The sequence below is a fragment of the Numida meleagris genome, chromosome 1 (assembly GCF_002078875.1).
Source record: "Numida meleagris isolate 19003 breed g44 Domestic line chromosome 1, NumMel1.0, whole genome shotgun sequence".
Lineage (NCBI taxonomy): Eukaryota > Metazoa > Chordata > Aves > Galliformes > Numididae > Numida > Numida meleagris.
The window spans coordinates 23,537,389-23,554,204 of NC_034409.1; the positions used below are offsets into that span (position 1 = coordinate 23,537,389).

Here is a 16,816-nt window from a genome sequence, read left to right on the forward strand (position 1 = left end):
GGAGGGGCGGGGGAGAAAGGAGGGGGGGGTGTCAGTCGCTCACCGCCGTGGGGGAGGGGGCGCCGCCACGTCGCCGCGCCCTCCCTCCAGCTCCCCTCCGCCGGCCGTGCCCGGCCGCCCGGCGTCCCCGTCCCGCACACACTCACTCTCCAGATAGTCCTCCAGATACAGCATGGCGGCGGCCGGGCCAGCGCCAAGGGGCTTCTCGCTAACGGGGGCTCGTCCCTTCCAATATGGCGCCGCCGCCAACAACACCGGCTGCTCGACTCAGCGAAAACAACATTGGCGGCTGACGGCGCCCGCCTCGGCCGCGCCGCGATTGGCTGCCCGCGCCCGTGACGCGCCCGCGGCTCGCGCTGCTCTCGCGGCATCACGGGAAATGGAGTTCCGCGCGGGACGGCCGGGAACTACGTGTGCCGCCGTGCACCGCGGCGCGCGCCTCCGGGGGCGGGGGCGGGCGCGGGCGCGGGCGCTGTGTGCCGCCGCTGAGGTGGCGTTGGTGTGGGCTGTCTTACCGGGAGAGTTGCGTAGAAAAAGTAAAAATAGTACAAAATGTCCTGAAGGGAGTTAATCTGTAGTTGTTATGCCTTGGGATGAGTGACTCGGTGTGAGGAGAGCCGCTCTGGAGCGCCCACAGCAGCAAAGGCACCAGCCAACCCAGTCCGACATCAGCTTCTTCAGGCTTCGGAACTCTCGATAATAGTAGAGAATGCACTGCAGGCACGTAGTATTGACTGCAGTCTGGTTACAGTGCTTACTGTAATTTATTTTAAAGTGTTGAGGGCTGAAGGTTTTCACGCGCTTTGAATCCCTGAAGTACTTTCATTACTGTTTTAGCTTTGTCTTGTTGGTCCAGTTAAGGACAAGTGCATAAAAGAAGACATCGATTGCTTCTATCCAGACTCGCTTACGATACTACTCTGTTTTCAACAAGTTTTCAGCTGGGAGGTGGAATTTCTAGGGACCGTGCCACTTCAGGTGTGGGCAGAGGGAATGCAGGAGCTGCCACAGCCGAACAGAGTGGATTTCCATGCGCTCTAGTTTACCTGCTGTCATCTGAGCAAGGAGAGGACGTGTATGCTTAAACCAAGTCCGAGTAAAAACCTGCGTGAGCTGTTTCCACGTGTCAGGGCTAAAGGAAAATTGTGTTCTATTTTAGGGTTTTACATTCGTATATTGTGAGTGATTAGCTCACAATAGGAGATTGAATTTGGGGAAGCGAAGCATAAATTCTGCCCGTAGCCTCTGCAAAGACTGATGTTAGTTATGTCTCAAGTACATGGTATGTAGCCAAGTTGTTTGTTTTTTTTTTTCTAATTTCAACTTCATTATAGATGTAAAAAAAAGTATGACAGCAACTGTCACCTTTGTAAGCAGTCACCTTCCATCCTTGGCCATTTAATTTGTGGTGCTAGAACAGAAACCAGCCAGATTCACACATACCAGTGAATGGCTTTTAGAGGTAATTAAGCTCACTCACTAGCTGTCAGCAGCCTTAGTAGAAAGACTGCAGTGTAGCTCTTACAGACCAGTCCTTAGCATACAACTTTTGGCACGCTGATGTAGTAGTGGCAATGTTTTTGAAGTTTTGTGCAAGAAATTTCTTGCTCCATTTTGTAATGTAGGAGACGAAGCTTCTGACCTTTCCTGAGAAGATAAAGCTTATGTTGTAGTGAAAGGATTTGAAGTAGATTAGAACTTAGCCCATACAAAAGCAGAATTCAAGTAATCACGTCCTGTATTCATTAGAAGGAAAGCCATGTGAGTTTGGGGGAATGTGGATTGATGTGGTCATTTTTCTTTATGTTCAGTGGTAGCTTTAATGGTTTTCAAAGAAAGAAAAAAAGAAAGTATTTTTGTAGACATAGATGTGAGCACATATATAATGCAGCAAAGTTTTAAGAGAACAGTGTTGTACACAAATGTACAAAAAGACTCTGCCATTAGAACCACAGCTTTAGGACAGTCATACAGTGAGTTCTTAATGTTCGCTTCATGATGGAAGTTCTTGGACAGCCAGGATGTTGGGACCTTGTGACTGCTTGTATGCCCTGGTTTTCATGCCTGGCTTTGCCGCACACAAAGAATATATTATATATATATATTATATATAATATTCTTTGGGAATAGCCAGTAAAATCATCCCTGAGGGCTATTGTGCAGGGATATTTTCATCTAACTCTTGTGAGTTGTGGTGCCCAGGTCTAAGAATCACCATTCTTGTGCCTATGTCTCAGTCATTCCCTTCAGTAGCAGTGTGTGCTCGGATCACATGAGTGGAAGGGGAAAATGAGATTTGGGCTTGCCAACAGAATGGCTGACAAAATTCCAGTGGGGCTGGCACTTGCTGTCTTCAAGGTCTGAGTGTGCCTATTTATGTTTCATGGTTCACTGTGATATGTGAGAGACCTTTAAAAGATTGGAAGCTTGTTTAAAAACTGTTCATTGTACTACTTTACAGCAAGGGATGAGAGGGTATTATGCAATTGAATACAAGTGAAAGTACAGTTTAACTTTGCCCAGCATCTGAGTAGAGTCAAACGGGTACTTAATTTATCTATCTGTAGTCACCTGTAGTCTTCATTAGTATTTATTTATTTTTTAACTAACAAGTGAAGAAATGTTTTCCATTTCTGCCAATGTTAACTCATATTGCATAGTTAAATGAGTAACCATACTAAATTCAGTAGGATTGTGTGTATGAGTGCTGCTCATCACCGCAGACTGTTGTAACTCAGACTGTTGTAACTCAGTTTAAACTGAGCTTTTTTAGTAATGATCAGCCACTCCAGCCATACAAAGGGGCTATTTTTAGAAAGCTGAAAGCTTCCTGTTGTGTATAGATGTAAAGAATTAACTCTATTGATTAACCTAACTTTTAGAGCAGCCTAATTAGAACAGCTCCTGGAAAAGAAACATGGATTAATGACTGTGTTTTTTGGAGATGCAAATACAGTAAAAAAAAAAAAAAGAACTAAACACCAAATGTAAACTCGAGGCAAAAATTAATTCAATTTGTAAATTGCAATGGATATTGCATAGAAATCTTCCCTACAGCAACAGAACTGCTTAGCACAGAAAAGAGAAGGGAGACTACTGGAGTTGTTTTTTTTTTTTTTTCCTGCTAATATAACATTATTAGTGTTGATGGCATTTCTCCCATAAATGTTTCACCTAAATAACATATCATCACTTGTGACAGAGTGATGATATAAAGAAATATTACAGTTGCCCTGTGATCTACCTAAAGCTAATTGCTTGCATAGGCTTCATTACTTTTCAACTGTTAGGAAAAAAAACTGATTAATAACGTGGTTGTATGTTCTGATGTACACTTCTCAGACAATGTAAAGACTCTTAAACCTTCTCCCACTCTTCTGTTCTTTCCAAGTCTCATGTCCTTTTCCTAGTATTATAATTTCTCCTTTCCCTACCCACTTTGAGATTTGTCTGCCACATCTCTGAACTCCACCCTTTCTACCTTTGTATTCCTCCTGCTGTCAGTCAGTTGGTCTTTCCCTTTCTGTGTTTCTTCCACATCCATCCTATCTTGTACATGTTTTCAGGGGCTTTTTGTATCCTTCTAGGATCTCACTGCATAGTTTCTTCAGTACTCTATTTTTAATTGCTGTCTAATCCAATGTTTCCAATTCTGTAATTCCTGTGTTTTGTTTCTTTCCTTTGTTTTCAAGGACTGATTGCTAGGTGGTTTGATTTGAAGAAATTGGGAAAGACCTAGCCAGCCCATCCCTGATTGACACTCCAGGTCTCAGCTCCTGCTGCTAGGTTCCTCCTGTGCTCTTTTCTTACAAGAAAGCCTCTCTGCCCTTTACATACGGAGATTGCTGACATGGAGCATAGAAAGCAAAACCCATTTGTTACTGACGACTCGCCTGTTTGCACAGAACTTTAGGACACAGTGATAACTGAGCAGCACCAGACAAGGGTGCAACAGTGCCAACGTACAGCTACCAGCCTGGACAGTGCATTTGCTTTTCTTTGGCAACTGCCAGTGCTGCTCTGCAAAAGTCCTGGCTGATGAGCCAGAATCCATTCACCACGGTGCACTGCTGCAAGGATATGTTGTTGTAGCAGTGTTCAGAGCCTGTTTTGTCTGTCAAAGCCAGCATCAGGCCTGTTGGTCTCCTCACTTATTTTATTCTAATTCTCCCACTTCCTGTTTGTTGCATGCTATTTTTCTGCTGCTGTTGTTTTTCCATTCTCTTCAGTCCTCCCTGTCTCACAGTCCAGCTGTCCCTCCCAGCTGCCATGGAGCCCATCACTGTCCATATTCCACTGCTACTGATACAGGGACATCACCCACAGCCGCATACTCACTGCAGGAAATAACTGTAATTCCTGCTGTACTGCACACCATGGCTGTTGGAGGACGTTTGTTAAATAACTAAATTGTCTTGAGACTGAGTACCATGTAAGAGTTACAGCATGATCGTATTTGTTCTGGACAATCAACTTCATGTAATGGGAAACTCTGTTTGAAGCCAGATCCTAGGAAAAAGCAGGGTGAGGCTATCAAATAAATAATGTTACCCTTGTCTAGGACAGCACTATGCAGAAACTTCACACTTCTGTGAAATGATCCTCAAAAGGGCAAATTTGGCCCAGCAGTGTTCTGGCTGCATGGTAATCTAACTGAGAAATCACACTCATTTTCTACTTATTACAAACTCTTTCAAATTCTTCAGATTCGCATTCTTGTTTCTGGAAACAAATCCATGACCCCAGATAATTAATTTACCTCAACAGTCAACAGGAAAATGGATCTGCCATTTATCTTTCAGCTTGGCTTTGTGTACAGACTCAGGCAATTACATCTCCATCTTTTAGTTAATTTTGTCTGCTACAGACTCAGTTAAATTTATTTGCAGATTTCAGTTATTTCCTGAAAGTCTGCAGGATATGAGCGATCACTGTTTGTGTATTAATCACTGAGATGTTTTTATCCTGACTTCCTAAGGAAATAAAGCTTACATAAGCATTCTGTATGTGTGTGCACACTTTGTCTGTCCTTTCTCTCTGCCTCGTCTCTGTGGAATTAATTGACTAATTTCAACCAATCTGAAAGAAAAATAGTTCTTCTAAGATACTATGTATTCCTTAATTGCTGTGTTGTCCCCAGTATATTTTCTTCTTTTCACTGAGGAAAATGTTGCAGTATGAACCTGCTACCCTATTAGGCTCAAGAAAATCTACAGGAGAGCAATGTCATGAGAGTACCCCAAACACAGAAAAAGCTTCAGTTGTTGAATATGACTTGTGAGGCACTGTTATAAGCCACAAATGCACAAGGAACCAATTTAAGTGGTTTTACTGTTCAAAGAATATCTGGTTTTATTTGCTTGATTTTTATTTTTTAAAATTCTTAATGCTGGATTACATGGCATGCATGTGAATAAAGTTTAAAAACTATATTTTATTGAATATTTAAACACTTCTAATAAAAGTTTAATTTTGAGATGTCTGTAACTGATTATCTGTAGTGAAGGATGTATCTTGCCTTTTTCTAACTGTCAGATTTACAGTCATACCTTTTCCCATGAGATCAGCAAATTCTTGTGGCTGGAAGAGGTCCGTAGCTGGTAGCTTTTTCACCAAGAAATGGTATAAGTAAGTGGCTGTTATTACATTAATAGCATAGAAGACTGTGGGCTGACACCATCTGTCTCCCATTCTGCTAAAAAGGCATGTCCTCTGCGAATTTGGCCCTGCAGACAGAGCAGGTTAAAAAAAAAAAAAAGAAGAAGAGAGATGAAAATTAGGGGGTGACAATGCAGTTATTGCCCTCTTCCCAGATTCATGTACTTGTGGCCGCCTTTGTCCCTGCAGCAAATTCAAAGAAGGTGAAAGTAGCAGCAGGGGAAGGAAATACTCCGAGAAACTTGCCAAGAAAGTGGCAGTATGATTGACTGAAGGAGTACAGCTGCTGCAGGAAAGGACACAGACTTTGAGGGCAGACATGAATCTTCACTGCTCTTGGGCATGCATTATCACGTCTGTGAGGACAACACAGAAATCACCTTCTCCGTCATGATCTTTAAACACGAGCTGTGCAGAAATTAAGACACCCAAGAATCTGGAGTTCAGACTCAGATGAGTTGTAAGAGAGGACACATCTTTGTGACAGACTGCAAACATTCTAACTTCTTACCAAGGGAGATAAGACCTACTGCAACTAAGCACAAAGTGCAAACCTGCCTCTTTTCTAAAACCACACTGTGATTATGTTAGACAAAATTTGGAGAAAGAAAAAAGGAAAATGTCACTTCTAGGTGTATTCCAGATGGTAGTAGTATTGTAGCTGTGTTGCCGTAAGATAGAATCAAGTGATCTTTCTGGGAAAGCTGAAGTACAGTGTAATTATTTTTTTAGAGATGTATACAATTGATGAAAATACAGACAATTTGGGGAACGCACAAGGTCTTCCTAGTCTGTTCTATTTACATTTTTCATGTGGTGTTTCTAACTTGTACAAATATTTCACTTGACCTAAACATTCCTGTTTTATTCCCTGTTTTATATATCTTTGGTCAAATTTGCAACATAATTAAAAATATATTTGCTTAACTTACAAGTGAATTAATGTTATACTCTAGTGACTTGCATCAGCTACCTTTAAGGATACTATTGTTTATGATTTTTGTTCTGAAATGCGAATTCATAGTCCCATGTGTGGTGACCATGAATTTTGCCCATTAAATTTATTGATATCACAGAAAAGTTATAAGTATTAAGGGTTTCAACATAAAAATTGAGCTATTTCATGCGAGGCTTTAGTATGAATTTACAGTGTATCAGCAATTCTAAGCTAACGAGGCAGAAGAACATGTCTTTATTAAGAAAAAAATCCTTATTGTTAATTGTCAATTATTTATAAGAAAGTAATAAAATTACTGCATTTTTAATCCCAAATTTAAAATAAAAAAAAATATTTTCCCCCATTAACTAGAAATCCTGCATTCCACTTTGCTATAATCTCAAATCTTCTGATGTGTCTCTGCCCTTAAAAATTAATGCAAAACATTTGGGAATGCAGCTAACTGGGAATTCTTCAAAGCAAATTTTTTTTTCTTTTTTTTTCCTGTATTTGGAAAATTCTCATTCACTATATATTTTAAGGCATTTGCAAGTACACTGGTGCTTCAACACAGCTTTTACAGGAAAGTAAAACTGAAAGAAACAAGAGGGATAATCAGGATAATAAATTAGCCTTGTGATCATGAAACTCTCCTGGGAGATGTGAAGGAAGCTCTGGATTCTCCTCTGACTTATGTAGGTGCTGGGCTTGAGCTTTTCTCTTCTTGATTTTAACAAAGTTCACAAATAACTAGGTATGAGGGAAACCACCATGTGACAGTCCAATGATTATCTGAGATACAGGGTACTCTGCTTCATGGCTCTGCTGGTGAGAAATTATTCAAGATATACAAATACAAAATGTCCTAATTGATCTCTAGTTCAGGAAAATCAGTGCAGAGTTGTTTTCCTGGTGGCTAGAACAAATTTCTGGGACAGGCAGGAATGGTAGAACTGGGGACTGAACCTGACTGCATCCTGCATTCCTCTCACTGCCAGACTATTATCTGTGCATCTATAAAATTGAAAGGTTTTTGTGTATTTTAATGAAGAAGACTATTTAAGAAACCCTAAAAAGTTTACAGGATCAGAAAACAATTTCCTGGTCTAACCTGATGCTGAGCATCTTGTATAAATATGGGATAGATTTAATCAAAATTATTTATGTATACACAAACCTGGCTATGTTTCAGTTCAGTTACAGCTGTATTTATATTTTGATGCCATTAACATTAAGAATGACTTTTGCTAGCAGTGAAATCTGGTACTCAATGATTGACTGTGAACACTTAACTGTATATAGAATGGGAGACTTCCATTTGACAGAAAGCTTGAGGAACTTCATGTACCTTCCAACAGAGCTATTTCTGAGAAAAAAAACAATGCCCCTTAAATTGTCTCTGTAAGGTATAATGTTAAAACAGATAACACGATGTTTTAGTTTTATAATAATATTTAGCTGATAATTAACATAGTAACAGATAAGTAAATGGTAAAAATAGAAAGAGCCTTAATTCTTTTTTATCACGGATGTCAACATTTCATTATTGGAATTATATCTGGCCTATTTTTCCCTTCTGAGACTAAAGATAAATGCAGATTAAAAATATTTGTGCTAAAGAATATTTACAAAGAAGGAAAGCCTGAAATAGTATGTCTTAGTAGGTCTCTTCTTTTGTAAACACACTAACAGAGAAAGTTCTGCCAGAAGAAGGTGATGATTAATGATTCTGAACGCTACAGATTTGCATTATGTAATGCATCTCATATCCTTGAAATTAGGACTGTAATTTGTCATTGTTGTCTAGAGCTAAAATTAACACGGGTAATTTACAGAAATAGATTATGGCATTTTGTAATTGCATTTTTAAAAATCATATGGTCTTATGCTTGAATAAATGTTAGATCTCAGAGCAATGCATTCATTTTCTGTCTAGTGGCACTCAATGGCCAGATAATCAATTATACGTTTGTTTAGCTAAAATGACCACTATCATATTTCTTATACAGTATAGTACCCTGCAAATAGCACTGCAGGGTGGAATGAGTTAACACATGATGTAGTAGTATCATAGGATTCTATAAGGAGACGTGATGACATTTCCATCCATATCTGCTCCACTTTTGGATAAAAGAGTTCACCAGTGACCCATTGTGTTATACTGGGTCTCTTGTCAGCCTTGCACCTTGAAAAGGCAACCTGAGCTTCAGAAAACAGAGATGAAACTGTAAGAAATGGGAATATCAAATATGCAAACCATTTGATTGTTATCAAGCTAAAAAGGAGGGAGCTGTGTTAACTTTTTCAATGGCAAAAGAATCAGAGCAGTAATTAAAGCGTAACCAGTATCTCTCTCACTGAATTGAACCTACTGTCCTCCTCAGTGACTGAAGGAATTCTCCATGGAGTTCTCCTTTCTTTCTCCCTCTACAGGAGATTTTTGAAGAAGTGATGTTATGGACTGGTTACCAGAGCCATCAATGCGTTATGCTTTCATCCAAGGCAGCATTCTTTTCCTGGATCTTTTCCTACTAGTTGTCAAAGTGGGGTTCCGAGACAGTGCTCCAGCATTTTCAGGCAGTGGTAAGTCAGTGTCACTGAAAAATGATGCCAGGACTGCAACAACAAAATCACATGCCATTTAATTATTACCATAGTACCTAGCACAGTTTTGGCCTATCTCGGCTAGCATCAGCCCTTCATGGCCTAGGACTTACAGCATGGCAGGACTCATTTCCAGCAAGAATCTGGACAGGACTGCTTTAATTTTGGGGAGATGAGGAAGTCAGACACAAACTGTCCCAGCTGTGCCAGGTGACCTCAAGTCCTTGTTCATTTCATAGCCAGTTGGTCCCAATTGTCAGGGACCTTTCCAGCTGCTTAGTCATGAGCATGCATTCATTTTCTACTTTTATTTCCACATCCTTACTCAAGCAAGTGACTGGCAGTATTCACAGTTAACCCTTGGGGTTGAAACATGTTCTGCCTTCTCATGGCTCCCACCAGTATTTCTTGCCCCTGCTCTCCTGCTATACTTCACTACTTTAGACAATGAATTAAATTCACTATCTGGCCTTGGATCTTTTTAGTCTCATACCATGTAAGTGGCTCACTGTAGCCTGCGGTTCATTAAAAGGTACACAATAATTCATATTCAGGGTATTTCTCTTAACATCTCTGTAAATTTTCACAAAATTACAGTAAATTTACGTAAGAGATGTCAGACAGAGAAACTTGATTCATGGCTTTTTTTTCTGGGAATCCAACAATTTGGCTTGAGATACGATCTAATGTGCTGTAATCATTTGAATGGGAAATTCCACTAAATTGGTAACTTACGGTTCTGGAATTGCTCAGTGACCTCAAGGGCTGGGGTACAGATGCAGCTTGCTTGCTTTATTTACTGATGCTGGCTCATAAATGTATCTTAATAGCTTGGACAACAGAGACAGCTTCCCTGTGGACCACTGAGTTGAACTTGACTGAAGAATGTCTGCCCTGGAAAGAAAAATATTTGGTTTCCAACAGAGAAGTGGAGGTTTCTGTGCCAAATAGGACAATGTTTGAAAACAGCTAGAACAGAATGGAGAGACGATTACATTGTCACATTAAGACTGAAAGCTGCTATGTGAAAACATAATACACCTCTGTGTGCATCTGTCTATTGTGAATGTTCTTCCTTTTCAATTTTCAATCAGTGTTAACTGGATAAAGAAAAATGTGAAGTAATACCTTGGTTCTTCCTTTCAAAAACACAGGCACTTTTTGTATAACATAGGCAGCAGTTAATATGATCACATCCAACTGTTAAAAAGACAACAGATGTAGGTCAGGTAAGTATTCAGAAATACAACTTTACAACTTTACAGGACCTGTAAAATTAGTAGTAGCCGGAGCTAAATGCGTTTACATCTAGCATCCCAAATGATTAAGGTATAGTATGAAGGTGCTCTGTGTCTACTGTTTCTCTCAGACTTAGACATTTGTTCATCATAGAGAATATTAGTTCAGAACCAGTATATTTGAATCAAGGAGAAATGTTGTAATATTGTCATCTAAGGGAGATTTCAGCTTAAATCACTCCCTTCCAAACTCATATCCCTTCCACATATGTACATGTGAATGTGTGAGGATGCGTGTGAATATGTGCATTTGTTATTTCAGCAATGGTATTCAGGTCTTGTTAATAATCCTATTTTCCACACTCTTTCCTTGCATATCTCATTTCACTTGGTGCTATCTACACTTAACGATTCCAAATTTGAGGAGATATGTAAGGAATTCATATTTTCAGTGAAGGCATATGCATGGTTTTACATAAGATTTTGATAAGAAAGACTGAAGTGAAAATGGACAAAGAGAAAAAAGGGAAGTAAGCCTGTAATGGAATGGTATGACTTTGCTACATTTTTAGTATCCTAAAAATTTCATTAGGAAGTAATCACCTTATTATAGAATCTTGTAAGATAATTTCAAATATCAAAAGAATACCTGCTCAGATGAAATCTGTAAGTTTTAAAGTAATTTGTATAGAATCCTACCAGTCTCATTTCTGTTAAGTTCTAAAAAAAAATTACGTAGAGACTCCATTCTTCAGTCTGTTCACAGATAGACTGAAGGCATGGGTACAGCTGGAATACACACGTGCCTCATTCAATGAATTACTGGTAGCTATCATTTGCTGTCTTGCTACAGTAGTAACAAAATAGTAACATGGAGCAGAAGTCCCATATCGGGTAACACACTAGCACCAGCTGTCCCTTTAACCCACTATTCTCCTCCTTCCTGATATAATTTTCATATTTCCATTTTAGATACTATCTGTTTTTCACTTATGAATAATAGTATGTTTACGAACTCACAGTCACAATTCCCACTGAATTACGGAAAATTCTGTTTAAAATGGAAATAAAATACTTCAGACTAAAAAAACTGCAAGTTTGCCCTTTCTCGTAGTATTTGTTTAATTGAAGAAATGTCTTTGCGTCGTGTAACACAGGTGCTGTGTGATAGAAGAGTTAACATGGAAACAATGCTATTGAATAGCAAAATTAGGCATCAGAATAGCTTTATCTTAATCACCTTCATTTTTTCCGCATCCCAAGTATTTTTCTCTGTCCAACATGGAGTGAACATGGAGCATAACAAATTTGTAGACCGAAGCATGATATGTTCCACTTTCACAACTTTTCAGGGATTGCTGTTTGATTATAGTAACTAATTACTTTTGTTCCTATTAATACCTGCTTAAAACAAATGAACAAAGTAACAGACAAACCACAAATGTACTTTGTGTGAATGCCTGTAGAAGATTTTGTATGGCAGACATCTCCAAATAGAGAATTCCATGCTTTTAGCACTCCTTAAGAAATAGAGATCCCATAAAAAGTCTGTTGTTGGTGCTGCACTGGGTTTTCCAAGTAAAGTGACATTGTTGATTTGAGAAGGAACTGAGGTACAAATTCTATATCCTGTGGATATTTGCCAATTGAGCATAGCCTCTATTTCTAGCACATTAACATCACATTCCAGAACCGTAAGTTACCAATTTAGTGGAATTTCCCATTCAAATGATTTGAGGTTGAGGGAACTTCTGGAGGCATCTTGTCCAACCCCCCAGATCAAATAGGGACACTGAGAGCAGGGTGCTCAGGACCATATCCAGACAGCTTTTGAAGATCTCCAAGGAGGGAGACTCCACAGCTTCTCTGGGCAACCTGTGCCAGTGCTCAGTTAAAGACTGCTATCAAACAGTGCTTCCTTCTTTGAAGATAATTTTCATCACATACAAAGAGCTTTTATTTGATTCTTTGTATTATATTATAAGGGAACAGAAATGTACATGATATAATATGTACATGAATAAGAACTCTTTTTTGATAATACTGAACCTCAGGCAAATGTATCAGAGGTACTCATATGGAACAATTTAGGTCAATAATTCTTTTTGTCATGTACTTATTGACCATCTCACAGTATTAACAAAACGTCTTTCAACCTTTTTTATTCTCAGATTTAGAAAAGAATAACAATTGTGAAATGTATGTCAAGGTTTAAGAATACAGATTATAGCTGTTAAATGTGAACATTACATTACATTTAAAACCAACAATTGCATGATTATCACATGTAACTTCATCGTTGTCTTTCAGCTACCTAACCTTTGTTTTCTTATTCGGATGGATGGAGAAATTTTTTTCTGTTCCTCTGTAGCTAAATGAAGTAAGTTCTTAACACAATAAATGTGATGATATGAGAAATCCTGCTTGGACCGAACTACACATGTATCATCTCATGACTTCAGAGGAGGAATAAACCACTGTAGTCTGCAAAGACACAGATACAGAAAGGGAGGATTTTTTTCAAGAGATTGATTAACTTTATATCAGCTTGTAGAAGCAAATTTGCACTGAGAAACGCTTATAAGACAAGTGAAGGAACTGGATGATCTGCTGAAAAAGAAGTGAGAGCACATGAAAAGTGCCAATATGAGAAATAAAGGAAGAATGAAAACCTTTCAGTGAAGACCTCCAAGTAGTCATGAGATTTGTATAGCACAATACAGACTGCACAATATAAAAGAAAAAGATTCAAAGATAGGAAAAAGAGAAGATGGAGCAGAGCAAATACATAACACAAGTAGAAATGAGAGGCTGCAAAATCACAGTCATACATGAAAGATCAACAAATAGCCAGAGTAAGCAGATGAAAAACAATGGTGGATGGAAAAAAAAAATATAGAAGGCAACCTCCTAGATGGATCAGTGTTTAATGAAGAGAAAGCTAAGCTGAATGGTCTCTTTGGTAAAAAGAGTAATCACCTGAGAAGAGAAAATTAGAAAGATATTATCAAAACTAGGAGAGAAGAGGTCAAATCAGAGCTCGAACTCTAAAATGCTGTTTCCTTCACACCTAAGAAATGAGAATCATAGAGTCGTAGAATCATGGAATGTCTCAAGTTGGAAGAGACTCACAAGGGTCATCAAGTCCAAATCCTGCCTCGACAAAAGGTCGCCCAAAATTCAAACCACATGTCTGAGAGAGTTATCCAAATGCTGCTTGAAATCCAGAAGGCTCAGTGCCATAACCACTGGCCTGGGGAGCCTGTTCCAGTGCCCAACCACCTTGTGGTGAAGAACTTTTTCCTTAATCCCCAACCAGGCCCTCCCCTGACACAGCTCAATGCCGTTCCCTCGGGCCCTGTCACTGTCATAGAGAGCAGAGCTCAGCGCTGCCCGTCCGCTCCCTGTGAGGAGCTGCAGCCACCATGAGGCCTCCCCTCAGCTCCTCTGCTCTGGGCTGAGCAAACCAAGGGACATCATACATCTTGCCCTCTAGACCCTTCCTCATCTTCATAGCCCTCCTTTGAACAACTATATCCTTCTCATATTGTGGTGTCCCAGTGCAGGAGGTGAGGCCACACAGCACAGAGCAGAGGGGACAACCCTTCCCCTCGCCCAGTGGCAGTGCTGGGCCTGGTGCACCCCAGAGTATGATCAGCCCTTTTGGCTGCCAGGGCACACTGCTGACTTCTGTTCAACTTGTCGTCAACCAGAATCTCCAGATCCCTTTTCATGGGGCTGCTCTCCAGTAGCATCAGCTGTGTAGTATTCACAGAATCATAGAGGTTGGAAGGGCTCTGTGGAGATCATCTAGTCCAACCCAGCTACTAAGGAGGTTCCCTACAGCAGGTCATACAGGAAAGAATATAGGTGGGTTTTGAATATCTCCAGAGAAGGAGATTCCATAACCTCTCTGAGCAGCCTGTTCCAGTGCTCTGTCATCCTCAAAGAAATTTTTCCTCATGTTTGTATGGAACTTCCTGTGTTCCAGTTGTTCTGTCTCTGGACACCATTGAAAAGAGCCCAGTCCCATCCACTTGTCTTCCACTCTTTAGATTTTTATAAGCATTGATAAGGTCCCCTCTCAGTCTTCTCCAGACTGAACAGCCCCATGTCTCTCAGCCTTTCCTCATATGGGAGATGCTCTAGGTCCCCCATCATCTTTGTGTCCCTCCGTTGTACTCTCTCTAGAAGTTCCCTGTCTTTCTTGAACTGAGGAGCCCAGAACTGGACACAGTTAACATGTGGCAATTTGAAGTCACCCATAAGGATAAGGGGAACTGATCAAGAGGCATCTCTTAGTTCCTTGTACATCTTGTTCTAGTCTTGAAATTGTACTTACACCCAATCACTGCCCTTTATCTCTAGTTTTCTCAAAATATGTTATCAGAGCAGACTTCTCTCTCAAGAAAAATGCTCTGTCCTCTTGGCTTAATTTCTTTAAAAGTAAAATGTAACATCTGGCATTAGTTTTTGACTTGTCAGTTGATATGGCTGCATAAATAAAAAGATGAAAATGCAAGAAAATTAATCCTCATGGTAATGTTAGTTACTAATTAAGGTAGGTATTTTATAGGCTATAAATATTTTTTGTGAAAGCACAGTAGAATCCACTGCTGTGAAAACTGCCGTCTCAAGTACAAGGAACTGGTATAGGATGAAAGCATGGTCTTGCTGTTTGGTAGCTGTGAGCAGTGTGATACTGAGGCAGAGCTTAATAAATTTAGCATCAATACCAAGAAGTTGTTGTCACAATGTGACATTGACAGACTATCTTTTTGTCCAGTAGCTCCTGAAAAATGCAAGTTACCTCCTAGAAAGTTTATTACTATTGTAGTTTAATTGGTTTTGTGCATAAAATGGTGCAGTGTATAATTTGTTCTGCTTCTGTTTTTAAACTACTACTGGACTGAATTAAATATTTTTTCAATAATCATGAAGCATGAATGCCAGACTGGGTTTCAGCTGCTGATAAACCTGAAAAAGAATTCCAAGTTGGAAAACAAATTGATTTATTTTTCATTTGTAGGAAAAACAAAGAAAACAAAACAAAACAATGGCAATCACAGTCTAGAAAGGTCACCCAAGACAGGTCTCATTTGCAAAAGTAGCAGCAATATACACATATATTACATAAAAGCCAATTAATATTTGTACAACAAAGTGCATAAAGCAGTAGTTCATACACAGTTAGGACTATGGATATTAAACTAGTCAATTAATCTACAAAACAAACTTTGCAGTCAGTCAAGCAATCTTTCAGGGACTCAAATAAGCCATCTGATGGGAGCATAATTAGATTTGTGTTTCAGCTCTGAAAATACCACTGTGTGCACTTTTTCTACTGCTTTATAGGCCATAACAAGTTGTTCTCAGGACACTTAACAGGCAAGTCACATTTTTGTCATTCAGTGGAGCCTTGAGTACATTTAGGACATGTCCTGCAGAGCTGCTCATTGTAGTGGTTTGAGGACACCTGGTGCTGTTGGAACAAATGCTTTATTTACAAGTATGGATTTAATGAGTTTCTGAAGTGCAGTAAGATGTCCTTTGATCCTGAAAAAGAAGAGTTGATCATATATATACACATACTAGTGTAATGCAAACAGGGAAGATTATTTAATCTAAGTTATGCCATAGCTATTAAAAGCATCCCCGTACTGTAGTATTGAAGTACAAGTTCTTTGATGAACGGTCCACCAGGACTGTGATGTCATTTTGACACATTCCATGGAAAATTATGGATGAATGATAGTTAGTAAGTGTCCAAATCACTAATGTGATAAAGCAAAGCTGACAGTGCTGTTTAATAATGGTGTCTTACTGTTCGACAAAATTAAACTTTGTGGCATTTGAGTTCCTATTGTCCTTTTCAGAATTCTTACAAAATCTATTTATAATCACTCTGGCATTCCAAGGATGTTATACTAAAGCTGTATAGCATTTCTGCACCCCTGTTACTTTGTCTTGTCAGGCTGATGAGATAGCCCTGTCGTGTCAGTGCCAGTGGGTAATGGCAGAAGAAATGATCATCTCCGCACCACCGAGTGGCAGTCTAGTTCTGCATGCTTCTGTCTGGACTGCACACCCTGCGCTCACCCTTGTGTTTGGTCCATGGGAGTAATACATCAACATATAAATAGCACGTTGTTGACATGATGAGCAGCCAATTAACCCACTTGAAAAACAGGCTACATTAATGAAAATTACTATAAAGAGTCTCTTTATGGGGGAATTTTAACAAATAAATGACGTATATTCTCGTCTGCCAACTTTTAGAATTTGAAATACTTGAGAACTATAAGTACATGTGAATGTAATGAGGTTTTGTGTTTCGAGGAAACTGTGCAATGATTCTGCTGTATATATTTCTATAGCA

General features: G+C 39.4%; 1 protein-coding gene across 1 annotated transcript in view; it reads right to left on the minus strand.

Annotated features, from left to right (window-relative positions):
• The window catches only part of ING3 (inhibitor of growth family member 3), a gene marked incomplete in the record, with an annotated part of 17,758 nt that extends 17,470 nt beyond the window's left edge, over positions 1 to 288 (minus strand). The window contains 1 exon segment of the mRNA XM_021384826.1: positions 147 to 288. Within this exon segment, the coding sequence (XP_021240501.1) occupies positions 147 to 174 (28 nt within the window).